This window comes from Solanum tuberosum, unplaced genomic scaffold (assembly GCF_000226075.1).
Source record: "Solanum tuberosum cultivar DM 1-3 516 R44 unplaced genomic scaffold, SolTub_3.0 scf00017, whole genome shotgun sequence".
Taxonomy (NCBI): Eukaryota; Viridiplantae; Streptophyta; class Magnoliopsida; order Solanales; family Solanaceae; genus Solanum; species Solanum tuberosum.
In genome coordinates, this window is record NW_006238943.1 from 629,549 (window position 1) to 650,605 (window position 21,057).

Consider the following 21,057-nt stretch of genomic DNA (forward strand, 5'->3'; position numbering starts at 1 on the left):
TCTAAAAGTTAAAAGAAAAATTAAAGTTTTACAAATGAGAAAAGAAAAAGAAAGGAACAAATTAAAGTTTTACACATCCAGCTTGTAAGTCAAGTAGTAGTATTACTTTTCGAATTTTCAAATATTGGTAAAGCTTTTTTTATTGGAAAATAATAAATAGTTCTAAAAGCACAAGTGGTGGACCCACCACTGTTAGAGTGAAATTCCAAGTAGAAATTGGACATTGAACTGAAAAATAAATAAATTAAATAGGAGTATTTTGAAACTTAAAAGTTGTGTTTTTGGAAGTAAATTTCACTTATTTAAAGAAAAAAAAAGTGATTTAAAATATTATTTTCCTAATTTGTGATGTTTTTTTAAATAAATACTGCATTGATTATGTGAATACTGACATAAATATTTTAAAAAGAGTCATTTTAGAGGCAATTAGAACACTTTTATACTATAACGTAAACGCCCATTTATATCTAATATAGTTTAATGAGAAATTTCATTTAATGATGTCTAGTTCGTAATAATGTTATTATTTATCTTTAATATGAAATAGCGTTTCTGTTTTAATTATTGTATTATTATTTATTATTACTATTATTCTTTCTTTATTATTCTTCCTTAGATTTTTATTTTATATCTAATTCATTATACTTTACTTGAGCGGATTATTGTTCAGACATAGGTTAAAAATAAGTTAAAAGTTTCGTACACACTATCCTCTGCAAAACTTCTTCTAACACTAATTGCTGATACATGAAGTGGTTTTTCTCAAAAGAAAAATATATATTTATACAGCAGAAAATTATTTTTTTAAAATAAATATTCTTTTTATGTAAACATGTAATGTAAAGAAAAAATTAAATACTTTTTCAGTTACCATAAAAGATATATACTCCAATAAATGTTTTTTTTTTATGACTTTAATTTTCCCTTTTATTAATAAATATAAATAAAGACAGAAATAAATAGCTTCACACTGATCTATCGGCGAAACAGTGTTCGAATTTTCCGGGAGGAAATCTGAGTGTTTGGATTCTCCGATCGGAGAGGTTGCTGGCGGCGGTGAAGTGGACCCCACCAATTTCCCGATAAGTGGAGGAACTTTGTCTTTGTCAATTCTCGACACAGTTTTTTGTGTATATTTATGAGCACGAGATCTCGAAATTCCCATAACAGGTTTAGCCCCGTTTTTCCTCAATTCTCTTTCTTTCATGCATTTTGTTTTTGGGTTTTGAAGGTAATTAACCCCCACCTATCCCACACATAAAAAGGAGAAAACTTTCAAGTTTTGAGTTGATGTTTTCATAGCTGGGTGGAGGTTAAATTTTGATAAGTTGAAGGTTAGAAATACTAAATTTTGAAATTTTAAGTTTTGGGTTGGTGTTAAATTTTGATAATTTTAAGCTTAGAAATGCTAAATTTTGAATTTTTAAGTTTTGGGTTGGTGTTAAATTTTGATAATTTTAAGCTTAGAAATGCTAAATTTTGAATTTTTAAGTTTTGGGTTGGTGTTAAATTTTGATAATTTTAAGCTTAGAAATGCTAAATTTTGAATTTTTAAGTTTTGGGTTGGTGTTAAATTTTGATAATTTTAAGCTTAGAAATGCTAAATTTTGAATTTTTAAGTTTTGGGTTGGTGTTAAATTTTGATAATTTTAAGCTTAGAAATGCTAAATTTTGAATTTTTAAGTTTTGGGTTGGTGTTAAATTTTGATAATTTTAAGCTTAGAAATGCTAAATTTTGAATTTTTAAGTTTTGGGTTGGTGTTAAATTTTGATAATTTTAAGCTTAGAAATGCTAAATTTTGAATTTTTAAGTTTTGGGTTGGTGTTAAATTTTGATAATTTTAAGCTTAGAAATGCTAAATTTTGAATGTTTGCTTGGATTGTTGAATAATTCTGTGTTGAGTGTGTGTGTGTATTTCCTTTGAATTCAGCTAGCTGAATGTTAAATAACTCGCACACCCTCCTTTTATTGTTGATTTTGTACTTGGGTGGTGTTAAAATTTGGACTAATGCTCGTTTATCATGGTTAAAAGTGCTGAAGTTTGAATCTTTTACTTTGATTCCTGAATATTATGTGTGTGTGTGTTTTATGTATATGCCCTTTGAATACAGCTAGCTGAATGTTAAAGAAGAACATGCCGTGGAATTTGTACTTGGGTGGGTGTTGAAATTTAGAGTAATGTTTGTTTATCATGGTTAAAAGTGATGAAGTTTGAATCTTTTACTTTGATTCTTGAATAATTCTGAGTGTGTATAATATTTATTGTGTATTACTGTATATTCCCTTTGAATTCAGCTAGCTGAGTGTTAAGAACATGGTCGGCCTCCTTTTATTGTGGATTTTGTACTTGGATGGGTGTTAAAATTTGGAGTAATGCCCGTTTATCATGGTTAAAAGTACTGAAGTTTGAATTTCTTACTTTGATTCCTGAATATTATGAGTGTGTACACTTCATTGGAGGATTCTGATTGTACAAGTTTTTTTGGGTCATTTCAGTTTGACTTTTGGGATAGATTGGAGGTGGGAATGAGGCAGAAAGGTCATATATTTGATGGTTTTGTGATCCTGGTGTTTCTGCTCTCAGGTATGTCTCTTTATTGATTGATTACTTTTTGCACTTAATGTTAGGATTTTTGTTTTATTTCCCGAAGAAATGTATTTTTTCTCACTATCTACTTGTTTAAAACTGCACCTCTTCGTTTATTTCTGATTTTAGTAGTATAGCGTGGACATTGTCCTTTTGGTTAGCACATTCATCTCTTGATTTCCTTTCTCTTCTTGGGGTCCAGGAGAACACTAAAGCTTGTTAAAACAAGCTAATTGAGTCTTTAAACAATATGTTTAGAAAAATTCAACAGCAAAAAAGAAGTCCTCCCTCGAAGCGATTTGCATAAAGTTTGATTTTGGAGTAGGGTGAAGATAAGTTCTTAAGGCCTTGTTGTGATTCCAATTATTTTTTTCTTCTTCTGATCTAAAGCTGGATGTTTCATGATGTAGATGTTTTAAATGTTGTCGTGATGAGGATATATAAAAAAATGAAAAATCTTTTCTTGTGTTTTGTGTTTGTGAAGTTTTGCAAGTGAAGCATTATGCATACAATTCATATTAAGTTCATAGAAATTTGCTCATAAGCATGTCTTGGAGCTCATTTTAGGGGAATGCTAATTTATATTTATCTGCAAATTGATAATGCTATTTGATGCCCAGTTTCTACCATAACAAAGGCTACAGAGGGCAAAGATGGCTTCAAGCAGTGCGAACACATTGTCAAGCAGTGGGCTTCTTCTTCACTCGATTTGGAAGTCAAAAATGACAAACATGTCTTGCAGAACTTGCTCTTTTTTCTTCATGTCCCCAGGACTGGAGGGCGAACATATTTTCATTGGTAAAAATGGTTTCCCTCTATAAATTTCTTTTCCTTTGACTGAGTTAAGGAAAAAACAGTTTCTATGAATTAAATCATAATATAATTTATATATTAGCTAATGGCTATATTGTCGTGTTTGTGCAGTTTTCTTAAAAAGCTTTATGCCAGTTCTTTAGAGTGTCCACGTTCGTATGATAAGTTAAGGATTGATCCAAGGTAATATATATCTTCGTACTTTATGCATTAAATTGTTTGGGAAATATTGGACATTACTATTTTCAAGGTTGTTAGATGTTCTGTTAGAAGCTATAAGAATGCCTTTTCCTGGAAACTAACGTCTAGTAGTGATGGAGCATCACCCAAGCACTTATAACTTAATGTTGAAATGAGAAAATGCATTAGGCATTCTAGTGGAGAGCCTCTGAATTCTGATGTTGCTGTCTTAGAAAAAGTAAACACTGCTGATGATAAGGTCACTTCTATCCATTTGATTATTGTTGTACTCCTGTTTGTGTATTTTGGAAGTTAGAGCCAGTGGGTGCATTAAAAAAATCGAAGTATTTAGCTTTATTGAGAAGAAATAAATGGATTGCCAAACTTAAATACAGATTTTATAAGGTCTGGTTGTTTGAAAAAATCCAAGGTAGAAGCTATTAATTCAATCATTTTGTAGTGTGCAGGAGCACTAAATCGCTATGCTTTTACTTCAGCTAGTTTTCCTATGGTAAAATATTGTAACAGAGAAACAATTCTGATTAGCACAATATATTCCATCTATTTCTCTGCTTCCTCTTTTCCTTTTACCTTTTCCATTTCAGGAAATTCATTAATAGTTGCTGTCAATTCTACTACTGTTTGCTGGTGCAGAAAACCAAAATGCCGCTTGTTGGTTACTCATGACGACTACAGCATGATGAACAAACTTCACAAGGATGAAACTTCTGTGGTGACAATACTTAGGAATCCAATTGACCGTGTTTTTAGTGCCTACGAGTTTTCCGTGGAGGTAGCAGCCAGGTTCTTGGTTCACCCTAACTTAACATCTGCCACCAAAATGTCTGGACGGCTGCGTTCAAAAAATACAATAAGCACTCTAGATATCTGGCCATGGAAGTATTTGGTCCCTTGGATGAGAGAAGATCTATTTGCTCGAGTATGTCTTTTTAACAGCATTTGTCAATTCATCATCTTGTCCAGTGAGCTTTACTATCTAAGTTTGCCTCTATAGTATAAACCTTATTCAACTAAATATAACAACCTGAAAAGCATAATTGTCTTATCTAGTTTCTCTTCCTCTTCCTCCAAATGTATTTAGATTCTGTCAATGGCAATATGCTTATCAGATAGTGCCTTACTAGCCACATTGTCGAAGAGGCTCCTTTACTGATCATTCGCTGCTTCCTTGCCATCGGAAGAATAAATTATCATTGTTTTGTTTTCAAGCATGTTCCACAGTGTAGTCTGTACTTTGTATCAGCCATTCTTGAGGCAGTGATAGTCGCGGATGTCCTGTTTCTCAGACATTTATCATACTTTGCCTCTGTTTTATTTAGATGCTTCTTAGTTGCATTTATTTTGTTGCGTTCATATGCTTGTGCTAATAATAGTAGATAATTCCTCTTCCTAGGGTACAACAACTGGTCCAAAACACATAACCTTGTCTATCTATTTGTGATTGATAATGGTGTCTAATCAGTAGAGGAATTGAGATGATTAGTGGAAGTATTCTTATCCAGTTATCATGCTAGCACTGTTAAAGGTGTCAACTTTAGAATATTTCTTTTAAAATAACCAAAAAGAGTGTCAACTTTAGTGAATTTATCATAAAACTAATTAGCATAATAGGAACCATATCTTAACGAAATATCAGGATGCAGAACATTTTTTTATTTACAAAATACAATTAGAATGATTAATAATCTTTTAGTGGGTTTGTCCATTTTGATGTGGAGGAGGGGAGGCAGGGGCAGCAAGGTGGGGGAACTTCTGTCATGCATATTTCTGTAGCATTATGAATTTATCTTGCATAATCATTAATATGCTGCATATCCTCTGGACTGCAGAGGGAAGCAAGAGAACAAAATGGTCATTCTGTTGTTACAAGCACTAATCCATATGATACGAAGGAGATGGTGATGCCTCTACATGAGTATATCAACAACCCCATTGCTCGGGATATCATTCACAACGGAGCCACATTTCAGGTATTGCCTGGTTTTCTATTTACAATATGAAACCTTTCATCCTCCTTTTTCTGCATTATATTGTTTAGAGTTCTACAAGAGCTTAAATTAGGGATCCAGCTCGGAACTTATGGGGGAAGGTTGTGAACGACATGCTTATGTTGGTATTTTACTATAAATCTCAGGTTGTTCTTCTGCTTGATTGATTAATTGTTGTTTAACTGGTTACTGGATCTGAGGTTCGTCTTTTCAGAAGACATTGGCAAACTGAAATGAAATTGCAAATTGATTTCAACTTTGAATAACTTGACCCTAGACCAGTCGCAGATACTGCTTTGTGGGCTAGATGTGCTGTATCATGAAACAGTCTCTTGCTATAAAAAAAATTATTTAATTGAGGAAGTCTCTGGCCTCCTTCCTATTTTATTAGACGTCCACATTTTAAGCTTTTCAGCAACTGTGGCATATGTGTCAACTTTCTTCAAGGTTAACGTCCACACTATCAGATTGAGCTAAAACTATCTTTTGTTATGAGAATGACTTAACCGACCTAACCAAACCAATTATTAGGTTTCTTATACTAAAATCGTAGGTTCTTATATAAATTTATAACTGTACGTCTGTACTGAATAAATTTATACGTGAAAAATATATTTCATATATCAAGTCTAAAAATAATGGAACATTAAAATTTTCGCCTTGAACTTGGGTATGGGAACGACAACAAACCAACAGGTAATTAACATCCAAAGTTCCAACTCCGAAACCTATTATGCTACTCCTATTGAAGCTAAATTAGTTCTAGCATCTCGAGTAGTAACCAGTAAGCTACAAGGTATTAGAAATATTTCCTCTCATATGATTTAAATTTCTCTTAATGAATACTTAATTTTTGTAGACTCAATTCTCGAGTCGCATCTTGTTTGATTTCTTCCTGCTCATGTGATCAAAATATTGTCTTCGCTTAACTTTATTTTACATTACTGTAAAATTGTGGGATGGATCTCTATTCTTGTCGTCTTACATGATTTCTTGATTCACCGCCTTTTAAACTCTAAAAATATCTAGAGAGTTTTTGTCAAAGTCAGATAGAAGTATGCATGGTATCATGTTCTAACTTCTAACGCGTAACTTTTACATGACATTTTTTATAAGCAAATACCAAAAATTAACCAAACCGTACCGATGTCGAAGATTAACCGAGATGATGGGATGGTTTCAAAAAAGTTTAATCTTGGTTATATATAATAAAATAACAGAAACTTGTATGGTATAAATTTTACGAAATAACTACCCGAACCGTACCATTGACACCCCTACTCACAACCCCTCCCACCTCACTGGGGGTCCCTTCTCCCTAACCAAAGGAAATGCTCTTGAAGTTGTTTCATCTTGCTGATAGTGTCTAATTTATAGGTCGCAGGACTTACAAACAACTCCTATCTGACAGAGGCACATGACGTTCGTCACTGTGTACTGAAGTATCAGTCTCTTGGAGATTATGTGCTTAAGGTTGCAAAGGTAATTAAGCCACTCTAAATTAAGTTTGACTCTGAGTAATATACTCTGCTATATCCGCTTCTTGATGATGTCGGAATTATTGTAGATATCTATTAATTTTTGCAGAAGAGATTGGATGATATGTTGTATGTTGGACTCACAGAGAACCACAAAGAATCAGCCACTATGTTTGCAAATGTAGTTGGTACTCAGGCAATTTCACAGTTCACTGGATCAACATCACATGGAGATCATACTGCTAAGAACAGCTCTGGTTAGTTTAGAAGCTATATAATTTAACTGAATTGATGCCTTGACTAGAAATATTCCCCTTTTTCTTGTAACGGCAGCATATAACAGCCAATGGATGAGTGTCAATTCGGACAAGCCAAGCAGTGACTCTGCTATGCAATTTTTTTCTATATTTGTTTCTTCTTGAGGGGGTGGGGTACTGAACCTGTCACTGAAGCTTCCACCTTACGAGAGGCCAATCTTGGTGGTTCCACTTTTTAAAAAAATAATTGTTCTTCATCAAAAATCCAGTATTGTTCAGCACTAGAAGTTGAGTTTTAGAAATCTTTCGAAAGCTGAGTTTATTGAAATGTTTCAACGATTGATTTTTCAAGAATGACACATTTTCTGCTAGAATTTAGTGTTGTTCAAGTTGGAGTGTAGGACACGTGATTGTAGTTTTGACGGTTACATCATCTGGTTTTGCACAGAACAGGGTTCTTCACTGCTAGAATCTGATTTTGATACAACTTATCACCATGTAAGTTCTCATGTCTCTCTTGATATGTGATCATTAATTGTCCTACTTGCTCTAAGTGCCTGTTCGAATTTCAAATTAAGCTGTGATCTTAATCCTTCATTTTGCACAAATTTCAGAGCAACAGCACATACCAAAAGCCCAATCAAATCTCAGCAGCTGATCAAGGTGAAGCAACAAAGGAAAATGTAAGCCCATTGCTATGAAGTCCAAGACGATGTATTTCCGTTTTAACTGCAACATATGCGAACTTCCTAACTTTAACTTTTCTGCCTCCATAACAGATGACTGCAGGAAAACTCATGGATGCATATGAGAGCTGCATTTCGAACTTAAGGAAGACCCAGTCTGAAAGACGTGTAAATTCTCTAAAGAAAATTGATCCAGCAAATTTTACAAAGGAGGTATTGTAGCCAAACTGTGTTCTCTTTTTTTTTTTAGATGAAGTAATTGATTCCATTCATGGCATCAAGAAGATGCAAAGTAGTTACAAAAGAGTGAGCACTAGTATGTTATCTCTAGTACACTAGCATAGAGCAAACAAAATCTAAAAAGCTACCAGGGGAATCCATTGGAGACAAAATGAACCAACTATAAATACAAAAGACATTTAGCTTTGAGCATAGATTGGCTAGTTGAGAGGCCATCAATACGTTTTCTATTTCTTTCATTCCAGATAGTCCAAAAGATGGCTGCTGGTATCATCTTCCAAATCTTTTTGATGGTGTATGTCAACTTTCCAGTAGCTCCAGCATTCAAAAACTTCCCTGATAGTGCTAGGCATTACCCATCTGAGGCCAAAAAGTGTGAGGAACATTTGCCATAAGTCTGCTGTAGCTGGGCACTGCAGAAATAGTCTCAAGTGGATGGCTATGAGTTTCTGCTCCTCTGTTGCACATGTGGCATCCATTCACAGTCTGAATCTTCCTCCTTCCAAGGTTGTCCTGTGTTAGACTGGCTTCATGCATTGCTGTCCAGGTAAAGCAAACAATTTTGGGTGGAAGTTTGACCTTCCAGATTAGCTTCCAAGGCCAATTGTCAGTGATAACATTCAGGTCCATTGCTACCTCGTAGGCTGCCTTCACCATGAACTTTCCTCCATTGGTATTCCCCCATCTAAACTGATCTGGTGCAATGTCATTTCCTATGAACCCATTGAGAGCTTGTAAGAGTTTGAGAAAATTTTCTATTTCATCCTGCAACTGAAAGTTGGATTCTAAAAATTTCCATGTGTGTAATGTTGCACTGTTGGATCTGGCTCCTAAGTTAATTGAAACAAAGCAGGGAAATCACCCTTTAGAGTGGTGTTTCCCAGCCATCTGTCCTTCCAAAACTGTGTTCTGTTTTTCAATCTCTTGCAATTTTCAGTTTCCTTGACAAGCGCAGGTGAACTTTTAAGTATGAATCCAAGTATATTGTTTTTGACCACTTATCATCACAGTTTTAAATTTTATAGGGACGTCGTCAGGTGTCTGAAGCCCTTCTTCAGGAGATGACATCATTAAATCACCTCGACGTGGAGCTTTATAAATATGCCCAGACGATCTTTGCAAATCAACACAAACGCATGTTAGTGAACAAGGTTGTCACGGTAAGTGCCCATGTTACCCAGTTAGTTTTTACTATAGTCCATGCCCTTGATTCTGTGAACGGGATAAATAAATAACTAAGGAACACCTAGAACTTTTGCTTATAATTAAAACATGTGCATGTTATATTAGTTATTTTAGTAGTCTTTTTTTGTATGTCACTCATATTTCATTGCAATAGCTTGTTATAATATATAACTACATTGAATCTGGCCTCTGAGAATTATTATTCACGGAGGGCAGCCATAGAGCAACAGTAAAATTGTCTCCATGTGACCATTAAGTCATGGGTTGAGCAGTAGAATCGGCCAAGGATGCTTGTGTCAGGGTGCGCTGCCTACATCACACTACCTTGGATGTGGCCCTTTCCCGGGTCCTGCATGAATACCGCACCGCACTTCCCTTTTTTTGAAAATTATTGTTCACGCAGCAAATATACGGATGAGATAGATGTGTTTGGTGTTCCAGTGACTTCATTAATGTGTCTTATTATGAGTTGTTGTGGTGTTTCACAGAATCATTTTTCATTCCTCCAATTGGCAATAGTCATTTCGTCTTTATCAGGAATCTAGATAGAGAAATCTTTTATGAACGCTTATCCATCAAGGCGTTCCTTTTACTTGGTGTTGTCGTTTGTGCTCTCTCATTTATTTCAACACATCTTTCATCGTTGCATTCACTACATAGCCCTAGTGCACGTTAACGTCATCCTAAGTAGTTATACCTAAGACATGGTTTTCAATGAGAACATTCTATTTGACAACTGGTTTTTGTTACTTTGCAGAACCAGTTGGACAGTGGCTTTGACGATTCATATCGTGCATTTTCTTGGGAAGCCATCTGTATTGCCGTTTCCGTGGTGTTTGTGGCTCTATTTGCTGTCCTATTTGTAACTGCAAAAAGAAGAACATCAAAACTTAAGTTATGATACCACCAACATAAATGATCCATAAAAAAAGATAGAGAAATTGAATAGGAAGATTGAAAAAAGTTAGCTCAGGTAGCATGTAAGATTGCTCAAGCCTCATTAGTGGAGAGGGAACTACACTCACATGCAATTTTGTGGGTAAAAGCAAAAGCTTATTGTAAAATTTTATGCTTTTTATATCAGTTTTCTGTTCTCTTATTTTTCAGCTGGTTCTTAGTACTTAATACATGTTTCTTCTATTAGTGAGTTGAGCCGGAGGGTTTATCAGAAACAACCTTCCTATGGTAGGGGAAACACTACCCTCCCTAGACCCCCGAAGAGCCTCAAAGAGAAGCAAATAATGCTTATGCCTTTATATTTTCCAAATATGTTTCATTGATATACAGGGTTTATCGGAAACAAACTCTTTATTCTCCTAACGGTAGGGCTAAGATTTGCGTATATTTTATCTTCTTTATATCTAATTTGTGGATTCACAGAGTATGTTGTTGAACATACAAGCACCCAACAGGAGCAATCTCTCCTCAAGTCTCAAATCAAAGTAATATGGTAATAAAATTATAAAATAGTTCAATACAGAACCAATTGAAAGAAGAAAAAAAGGACAGTCCGTAGACAAGTATTCCGCGTTAGTAGGGTTTGAGGAAGGGTTGCACTCTACGAGGGGTTTAATTTAGTTGTTAAGGTACATGACTAGAAAAGTGATGGTACAATTTAAGCATCTAAGGATGTGGTTCAGATGTCCAGTAGTCAATTAAGTATGTTAAAGATCACGAGGTTGAAGATAGTAGATATCTTGTATAATTAACGAGCAGATTGACTCGAACATCATGACTACTACAAAAAAATGTGATGGTATATCTTGAATTTCAAAGTATTTTATTTATTCTCTGTATAAGTGTAAATACTATGTCTTGGAATAAAAGAAAAAGGGAATTATCTCATCCCTTAGCTTCTACTTCTCCTTTTAATAAAGTTGACTAAACTAATCATTATTCTAAATTGATAAAACCTAGGGGGAATTTGGTATAAAAATATATTTTAAATTTCCAAAACATTTTTTTTTACCAAAATCTTTTTTTTGCCAATAATCAAACTTACTTCCAAATAAAGCTCACACTTTCTTTTTAATCACTATCCTCAATTTCGATCAAGTGTAACAATATCATTCGTAAATAACATGCATTTTATGACTTCATTATATATTATATATAATGATTTGTGATGACTTTTTTCATACATATCTTTGTTAAATTTATATTCAATATGGACTAATATTTTTCAGCACCAATCAACACAATTTTTGTGATACTATATGTTTTTATAGATGGACAAACATCGTGTGTAGTGCAAATAATTTCAATTACAATTATTTTCTAAAACTTATTTCAATAAATAATGATTCAAAAATACAAAAAAAAATAAAAAAAAATCATTTCAACAAAGAAAACTGTCAAATCAGCACGCAGTAACATTAAACCATGTGCATTATTGATCAAATTATTATTGTCAGATTTTATTTTTTTATGGGGTAAAAGAAAAAATAGAACCAAAAAGATAAAATTCTTTTTAAGAAATGACATATTTACTGTTCTACCCTTTAATGAGAAGGACCATCACCAATTTTGGACCCTACTCAACAGCTCAGCAATTATCATATACTAACATTTACACCGATCTTAGGTCCCATACAATCAAAATTATTGAAAAACTTATTTATATCAGTAATAATAATAATAATAATATATTTAGTATAATTTTATTAATAAAAAATAAAGATAGATGGTTAGTGTTCCAGAAAAAAAATATAAAAAATTTATCAAAGCGAGTAGCCTTAATTGAATGTAGTCAAAGAAATATTTACGATAAATTTTAAGAATCTGATCTAAAATCTGCGGTCAACTATTAGCTATATTTTCTAAATATTTTGACCAACAACCGACTAACCAAACATGAAAAAACTCTTTCATAATCCATACCAAACACACCCTTACACTATTATATTTTATTTTTTTCTGCACAAAAACCTAAATTCTCAAATATTGAAATTCCAAAACTCCAAATAAACACCATTCAAATTTCAAAAAAGAATATTATTTTTTATTTTCCCCCATTTATAATAAAATAAAATAAAAATCTATTTGTTTGTTTTTCCTCTATCTATATCCTCACTTTCTTACCCTATCTTATTATTCCTCTCTTCTCTACAAAAACCTCTGCTTTAACTTCAATGGCATTTTCAAGGGTTTAAGGGCTTTTTTTGGTTACAAATGTAAGTACACCTTTCTTCTCTACATGCAAAAATAAAAAATAATTAAAATTTAGTACTTTTTCCTCATACCAATTTCACCATTTTACCAAAAAATTTATCTTTTTGAGTAACCCCACCTCCAAACCCATGTCATTTCAGCTTCTTGAAGCAAAATGGGTACAAAAAAATTGAATTTTTAAGCTATTTTTTGAGTGAAAATGGCTAATTTGGGCTTTTGGGTCACTGAAAATGTATAGTTCTTGAATTTTTTTTGTTTATTTGGGATTAATTTTGTCTATTTATGTTTAGCCGACATGTTTTCTAGGGCAAGAGTTTTTTTTTTCTGAAATGGTGAGGTTGATGCTTGATGATACACTTTTAGGAAAGTGACTGATAAAACGTCGTCGTTTTTAATTAGGAGCAAAAAAATTTATTTTATTTTAATTATTGGTGTTTTTTCCCCTAATTTTGTTCAGAATTACTACTATTTTGGTGAAAAGATTTCCCTTTTATGCAGTAATCCTTGATTTAATTAATTAGGGGTTTTCCATATATTTGCAATTATTTTGATATATTTTTTAAATAATTAATGTAATGTGGTGTTTTTATTTTTCTTAATTAATTAATGGTAAGTTATTTAGCATAATTAGATTAAGATTCACTTCATATTTGGATTTTAATTAGAATCTTTTATTTTGGTGTAATGTTAAGTACATTTAACCTAATGTCTATTAAATTTCTTTCTTAGCTATTAAGTTTAAAAAAACGTGTAATTTTGAATAGGTAAATAAAAATCCCAACATTATAGATAGGCGTTACTGCTATTCTTTTTTAAACCTTAGTAAAAAAAATTGCTTAAATTAGTGACAGATAATTTTGGAAAATAATATAATCTATATGGTGTGTTACATGTATAAATTATTATTTTTGAATGTTTTTTAGTGGTAAATATCTTGTTATAACTTTTTGGTGTTACAAAGTTACAATCTTTTTTGTATCTCAGAAGAAGATGACTATGGTTGAACATGGTGGTGGTTATATGGATGGAGTTCCTACTGGTCCTATTGTTGATGATGACTTTGATGACATACTCAATTTCTTGGATATGCCCATGGAAAGTTTGGAGGAAGATGGGCTAGGTGGTGTTGAGTGGGATGTTAGTGAGTCGAAGGGTTTTGGACCAATCCCGACCGATGCTCTAATGGATTTTCCGCCTATGCCTCAAGGCAACATTGGCAATCGTCGGGTGAATGCGGTGGCAAAATCACATCCACACCCTCCGGTAAGTGTTATAAGTTTTCTTGTATAGATTGTTAATGTATGAATGATTTGTGTAGCCATATGTGTTTTTGATGTCTTTTGTGTTTAAGGAAATGTCGGAGTTGGTGTAAACTTATGGTTTTGGGGTTTTAGAAGTTGATTCTTAGTTCTTTATTGTGTTGCTGATAAGAAGGGTGAACAAGTGTTGTTGCGTAAGCCCGAAAGTGAGGCTCAAAACATGTTGAGTGTTGTGTTTCGCCTCGCTTTAAGGGCTTAAGCGCGCTTTGACAACAAACATTAAACAATTGAAATTTTTCTTTATTGGTTTTAAAAAAATCAATTTCTTTGTCCATGTGTTTGTATGTTTTCTCCATTTGTGCCTTTTCTCATTAAAGCCCACACTTTATTTGCTGTTTGCGCTTAAAGCCCCGACGGACCTTAGAGTTTGTTTGCACTTTTTGCTTTTTATAACACTAGGGTCTGGTGTGATCTTTGTTTTTGACTTGGAAGTCTATAAACCAGGGTCGGTGTCAAAACTTGAAATTTGTGCCTTTTTTGTTAATGCTCCCTGCCTCCTGAAGAATGAATTTGGCTTTACTTGCACATGTCATGTATCTTCATGTTCCTCCCATGCCTCTGTGATTTTCAATTATGAATTCACATGTGAAAGCAATGGCATGGAGTGAATATTGGCTTTACTGGCACATACCCTTTATCTTCATGTTCCTTCCATACCTCTACATTTTTCAATAATGAATTCACATATGAAAGTGATACCATGGAGTGAATTTGGCTTTACTTGGACATACCCTTTATCTTCGTGTTCCTGCCAGGCCTCTACAGTTTTCAGTTATGCATTCACATATGAAAGCAATGCCATTCTTGTTTGCAAATCCAAGTTTTGAGAAACAAAAAACAGTCTATGTAGTGGTATTGTATGACCATGCTTGATTCCTAATAAAAAATGAACTGTCTTAAGGTGATTGTGTTGGCATTGCTTTTCTTTTTCTTTCTAATCTGTCCCTTTGTCTTTTTTTCTGCTAATGTAGTCCTTTGCACTCCCCAAACAGCCGCGCAGAAAAAAGAATTTGTATTTGTTTCCTTGTTACACATGTTCTTTGTTTGTGTTTTTCTATTCCTCGAAGTTTCTCATTTGTAAAAGCTTCACAAGTTAAGGCCAGGACCTGTTACATGGAGTTCTGCCTGAGAGATAAATCAAATATTGTACCAGCTTGCATAATGTTACGGGATTGAAAAGGAAGGATGAAATATATATTTAACTTTTACTTAAATTGGCGTCATTAAAGAAAAACAATATGGTGTTACTTATCAAAAAAGTGTAATTGTTCCAATGTAGAAGCTACAATAGAAGATTGGGTTGCAGTAGCTGTTCCTTTTCATCTGTTCTGCTAATGAAAGTTCATTGCTGGAAATAGCTTGCTCTAATCACAATCGTTCTTCATGTGCTATAGTATATGCTGGACGTGTAGTGGTATGATGTACTGTAGGGATTGGCCGGGTATAAGAGTTCACCTTGTGAGTATTTTGCTTGCTTAAAGTATGGAATTTGTGTAATGGGGCTTATATAAGTTACTATGATTGCTTTCAACTAGTGACGTTAAGTCACAGTCTCTGCCATAGGGGCTGACTCATTAAAGAACTCTCTATTCATTTTTAATAGTTCTTAAAGATTAATGAACCTTAAGACTAATAGGTAGTTGAGTTTTGTCTCATTTTTCGGAGGCATTAGGCTTTGTGGGAGTCTGGAAGCATCGTGTATGTTGTAGTATTGGCTTTATATATGTTACCATTTGTTGTCCTTCGTGTTTTAATTCCCGCATTATTTTGGTGTTACTGTTTTTTTTTAGATACCCTGTACTGCTTTCTGCATTGACCTGTCCACTCCCGTATTTCCTTTTTATAACTACTTTGATATGCTGTATCTGAGCCGAGGGTTATTCGGAAACAGCCTCTCTACGTCCAGGAAGTAGGAGTTAGTTAGATATGTGTACACTCGACCCTCCTTAGATCTCACTTGTGTAATTACGTTAGGTATTCTGTTGTTGTTAAGTTTCTGGAAAGATTGGGATGAACCGAGTCAGTAAAGATGAAGTTCTTGCATCTCTCTGGAAATTCCTTTTTCTTCATAGCCTATCTGTCATAGAAAGTTTTGATCTTTCAATGAGAGAGTAAATTGAATGTTTCATATAATAGGACATTGAACCTTTGTGAAGGCACTCGAGTCGCTGACCATAAAATTAAGAAAAGAGGATTATTCTTAAAGCACAGCAGTCTTGCGTCTGTGAAGTAGAAAAACACTGATCCATTGTGTTGAAAAGTACTACAAAACAATTCGCAGGAAAAAATCCACCTAATAAAAGAATTCATGAAACCAAAGGGTTATGAACTTTTTCTTAACTCACTATTTCATCCGAGTACTATTTGTTGCTCCTTGTACCTCATTGATCGTATTATCTTGTTGTAGTTTCTGTTTTGTTACTATATATTGTTTCTTGTGCTTCCGTTACTTCTTTTACTGGACTGCTTTGAATAGTTTTTCCTTGAGGCCGAAGGCCTATTGGAAACAGCCTCTCTGCCTCTGAGGTGGGGGTAAGTTCTACGTACGCTCTACCCTCCTCAGACCCCAGTTTGTGGGACTACTCTGAGGTAGGGGTATGTTGTTGTTGTTGTTGTAACTCTTAAAGAATGGTAGAGTGCAGAAACGGTTCCTTTCTTATATCACGTGAATTCCTAATTTAGCGCTATTCTATCAGATCAAATTTACCGAGGTCCAAGGGACTGGTACATTCCAGACACAGAGTCCAGTTTCAGTTCTTGAAGGCAGCAATTCCTGCTCTGGTGGAAAGAGTATACCCATCAAACATGACATTGTCATTCCCGTACGTCCTCGCTCCAAGCGTGCGCGACCTTCAGCTGTTAATCCATGGGTTTTGATGGCTCCGATATCTTCTACAAGAGTTGCATCCAAGAAGATTTCTGATGCCAGAAAGACGAAAGAGAAGAGGAGAAGATTGTCACTGCTATCTGGTGCCAAGGAGCCCATGAAAAACTATGTTCAACAGATCAATGATGCAGCGCTACCATTATCAGACGTTTACAAGAAGAAGATAACCTCCACACAACAGTCTAGTTTTTTCAAAAAATGCACACATTGTGAAGTCACAAAGACACCTCAGTGGAGAGAAGGACCACTGGGGCCAAAGACACTATGCAATGCTTGTGGGGTTCGCTATCGTTCAGGGCGTCTATTTCCAGAGTATCGACCAGCTGCTAGTCCTACGTTTGTTCCATCCGTGCACTCAAACTCTCACAGGAAAGTCGTAGAGATGAGGAAAAAGACTCTGTATGGAACAGGTGAAGTTGAGGAACCTCCTAAGGTGATCATGGGAAGAAAGAGTGAAGCTTTGCCAGAACCAACTATTGTTGCTGACCCTGCGATGTCACCGGCGCCAGAGTTTGTTCCTATGAGTAGTTATTTGTTTGATGTATACTGAAGAGATATGATTATACTTTTAGTTAGGAGCTTAATCTAGTTTATTGTTAAATTTTCGACAGGGGGCACAAGGTGGTTCTGGTGGTATGGTTGCTACTCCTGCTTTCGAATGTACAAAATGTTGAATCTTTAGGGTGTCTAGACTAGATATTTGATTGGAGGTTTAGAAGGAAAAACTTTGAGTCATGAAAAGCAAAGTTCATCTGATGTAAAAACTGAACTAGATATAGTAAGATGGTTAGGTTTCATTTTTAGTCCCTTGAAGGTGTCCTTCAATATATTTTTACGAGTCTTGATGTCAATGGAGTTGTAGCTTTTGGATTCATCCAATTCTTGGTCATTATCTTTTTAGTTTCTCGTTTCGTGTTTGATACATGCATTGGAATCTGAGTAATTTTAGAATCGTGTTTGATAGGGGCCATTCAGAGGTAGAACTACCTATCAAGGGTCTTTTGACAACCAGGGTTCAAAATCGAGATTTCTAGTTAAGGGGAGGAGCAATCTGGTTTACTAGTAGCTACTTCAATTTATATTCAAACGTTGCAAAGTTAAAGTTTTACTAAGCCTCTTCCTAATCCTTTATTTATGTGGTCATACCTATCCCAAAGAAAATAATGGTGCTTTAATCCCAAGCAAGTTCTCATAAACATTGTTTATGTCGCTTAATATAAGTTCGTTGTAGTTTGACATTAAAAAGATGTGGAGAAAATTCTTTATTATACTGGCGAGACAAATTTGGATGAGATTATATTTTAGTTATATTAGTATATTTACTTTACTTCCAATATTCACCGCGAATTGAGAAACTCTATGGACTACCACACATCGAGAACTCAAATAAAAATATAGATTTTTTATTTTGTGACCCTAAAACGCCAAAAAATATCACAAGTCATGACAAAGCAATAGTTTTAGATGGAGACACTAAGTTTGAGGCATAACAAAGTCTGTCCAATTAATTTTAGAAAATCTATGGCCTATTTTGAATTTTTTGCTTCATATAATTGTGGTCATCTAGGCTTCGAACTATTATTTAAGACCTAAATCTACCTCAAATAAGCTTAAATTTGAAACATTACTTCCATATATCATACATAACAAATTTTAATAATCAATTTGCCAACACAATAATCTAACAAACTTATTTTGCAATAATAGTGGTTTGCCATTGTGTTTTCAAGTTTTTTCGACAACGTTTATTTATTTTCAAGCTTTTCAACCATCGTGAACTTAATGTTTCACGTAAATAGAAACAAAACCTATTCAAACTCGGGATCAATGGATAGAATAAGAAGAAATGGAGACGACCAAATAGGATTCCCCGCAAAAATTTTACTAACTTTTGGAGGGGTTCTCTTCCTTTCGGCCCATGTCCAAATATTAGTGGGCCAAAGGAAGGGCCACACCCACAAACCATAAGGCCCATCAAAGTGAAGGAATCTTAGCCCAATAAGAACCCTTTAATGGGCTTTTCCTCCTTGGGGGTCTACTAGGGAAGTGTGAAAAAACAATGAAAAGTCCCAACATAAAATCGCGCGTTTTATGGTTCAAATGAGTTGATTCTTTAATTTTTGCTCTTTAACTAGTAAGTTCTAATTGGACGTAAATTTTGTAGAAGCTGAGTCATGTTCAGACATAATACTAAAATATAAATTTATGTCCCATGAAAGAATTAGGTATTTATTATGAGGGGCACAAATTAAAGACCGGGACCAATCAAAAATAATGCAAAAGACCTAAATCTTAGGATCCTTGTAATTATTTTTTCTTACTCTTATATACAATTATTTGGAGTTTTGGACCACCAAACCAAGCTTTTATGTTAAATGATAATTTGATGTAATAATACATATATTATAGATGATCGTGATTTAGTAATAATATTATGTACTTGTTGATTTGATATATTATTCAAACGTGTTGATGAATTCTTTTATACAAGTATTTATAATCTAAATAATTGATAAAGATTATTTGAATACACTTGACACATGGTATGTCCATTACCTACTAAGCCATGTTGTAATGACTAAATAAATCATTAATAATGTGCATGGTGTCTTCAATGAAGGGGATTCATAGTAGAATAATAAGATATCATGTCTAATTTTCAAAGAAGGCCAAAATATCAAATGATTTTACGAATAACAATATTCAGTATAGTTTCACATTGTGAATTTGTTGAAAGTGAAATGTATGCAAATTATATCACTATCTCATAGAGATAAGAGATTGTTTACTCCCAATTCAGATGATGTATATCAAAGAATATACATAAGAAAAGAGATATAACAAGTACCAAAGTAAAAGAAACAAATCGACAACAACATAAATCTCAAACAGAAAACTACTAATATAAAGGAGAAACAGGTACAAGGCGTCATATTACCACCAAACCTAACACGTAGGATATGAAACGATTTTTATCATTTGTCAAAAAGTCTTAGTAATCAAAACTACTCAACATTTGAAAAAAGACAGCACACTCCTCATAAAATTAGTTTAGGTGTGCGGAAGCTGACTCGAACAGCGAAACAACAATGTCATTGGTACACCTTTGGCTAGTTGTGCATTTATTAAATGTTGTTTGGTCCCCTTTTGTTTATTACTACTACTATTTGCTCTGTAAATGCCATGTGATCTTTTTCACAGAAAAGTCTACAAAATTATTGGCACCATTTTGAGTCCTCTGCAATGGGCCTGGTCCAATAATCCACCTGGTCCATACTCTAATAACTCACATCTTTTGTTTCAAGAAAATAAAAAGTTAAAACATCTAAATTTAAATTTTAGACTATATTTTTTCCGTTTTAAAATAAATGTCATTTTGATAAAAATTAAATTCATTAAGAAATTAATAAAATATAATATGTAGTTTACTATACTATTTCTATTTAATATTGTTAAGAAGATTTTTCCGACTATTTCGCATTTGCGTGCGTAGAGTTTTCATGGGGGAAGCGTTCCTAATAAAAAAAAAATTCATACTCAAAGTTCACACTCGAAACCTCTGATTAAGAAGGAAGCAACCCATATCCCATCCTTTGATGTAAGAAGATGGCTATAAGAGTATAATTGAAAAAATATATTAATTTTTATCTTGAAAAATCAAGATGACGCTTTATTTTGAGAATGGAGGAAGTAATAATCGTTTTTTATGAAATGGAGAATTCTTTCGTTATTTCTTCTATTTCAATTAGTTTACCTTACTTTTCTTATTAATTCGTTTAGATAAACGTCTTCTTCTTTTTTTATAATTTTAAGTTTTTACACGTCATATTATCGTAAAAAAAATTAAGAAACAATCTTCAACTTATGTACCAAAAATAAATAAAAAATTTTCAATGAAAATAAGGGGTAAGTAGCACATTGGCTAATGTAATGAGGACCATCAAAGGTTGCAGTACAAATACGTAATAGTAATTACTTCTTCATCTTTATTTACAAATCTTAAATTTAAGTATTATACTTTTTAAAATTATTATTTTTAGATAATAAATCTAAATTAATCGAGCTCCAAATTAAATATCGAACACTTTGTCACAAGATGACATTGATGCTGTTACATTGCTGCTGAGCTTTATCCTTTACTTTCTATAAACTGCCAGTTAGCTTTATCCTTTTTCTCTTCTTTTTGTCTTTTACTATTCAATACTATATGCAAAAGTTAGATTAGTTTAAATTTATGTATTACT

General features: G+C 33.6%; 2 protein-coding genes across 3 annotated transcripts; both read left to right on the forward strand.

Moving 5' to 3' along the window:
* The first annotated feature begins 941 nt into the window (after positions 1–941).
* LOC102585997 (protein-tyrosine sulfotransferase) lies at positions 942–10,542 on the forward strand. 2 transcript variants are annotated; one of them, XM_006340122.2, is made up of 13 exons: positions 942–1,170; positions 2,498–2,585; positions 3,209–3,386; positions 3,513–3,584; positions 4,236–4,521; positions 5,432–5,572; positions 6,968–7,072; positions 7,178–7,325; positions 7,774–7,823; positions 7,940–8,008; positions 8,105–8,224; positions 9,277–9,411; positions 10,194–10,542. In XM_006340122.2, the coding sequence occupies exons 2-13, from the start codon at positions 2,528–2,530 to the stop codon at positions 10,335–10,337; spliced, it is 1,506 nt and encodes a 501-aa protein (XP_006340184.1). In that variant the 5' UTR covers positions 942–1,170; positions 2,498–2,527; the 3' UTR covers positions 10,338–10,542. The 2 variants fall into 2 exon arrangements, with proteins under 2 accessions (XP_006340184.1, XP_006340185.1); XM_006340123.2 differs by lacking the exon at positions 942–1,170 and adding an exon at positions 1,189–1,334.
* Positions 10,543–12,490: 1,948 nt separating this feature from the next.
* Positions 12,491–17,685, forward strand: LOC102586537 (GATA transcription factor 11-like). Its single transcript, XM_006340124.2, has 3 exons — positions 12,491–12,609; positions 13,592–13,870; positions 16,623–17,685. Exons 2-3 carry the CDS (start codon positions 13,598–13,600, stop codon positions 17,361–17,363), a joined length of 1,014 nt encoding a protein of 337 aa, XP_006340186.1. The 5' UTR covers positions 12,491–12,609; positions 13,592–13,597; the 3' UTR covers positions 17,364–17,685.
* The last annotated feature ends 3,372 nt before the right edge of the window (positions 17,686–21,057 follow it).

What these genes read in the sequence shown, in the direction of transcription:
- LOC102585997 (XM_006340122.2), top strand. Translation starts at nt 2,528, where the DNA reads ATGAGGCAGAAAGGTCATATATTTGATGGTTTTGTGATCCTGGTGTTT. An exon ending in GAGAAGATCTATTTGCTCGA is followed by an intron (nt 4,522 to 5,431) that starts GTATGTCTTTTT and finishes TCTGGACTGCAG; the next exon opens with AGGGAAGCAAGAGAACAAAA. An exon ending in CAGCAAATTTTACAAAGGAG is followed by an intron (nt 8,225 to 9,276) that starts GTATTGTAGCCA and finishes TAAATTTTATAG; the next exon opens with GGACGTCGTCAGGTGTCTGA.
- LOC102586537 (XM_006340124.2), top strand. Translation starts at nt 13,598, where the DNA reads ATGACTATGGTTGAACATGGTGGTGGTTATATGGATGGAGTTCCTACT. An exon ending in AATCACATCCACACCCTCCG is followed by an intron (nt 13,871 to 16,622) that starts GTAAGTGTTATA and finishes CTATTCTATCAG; the next exon opens with ATCAAATTTACCGAGGTCCA.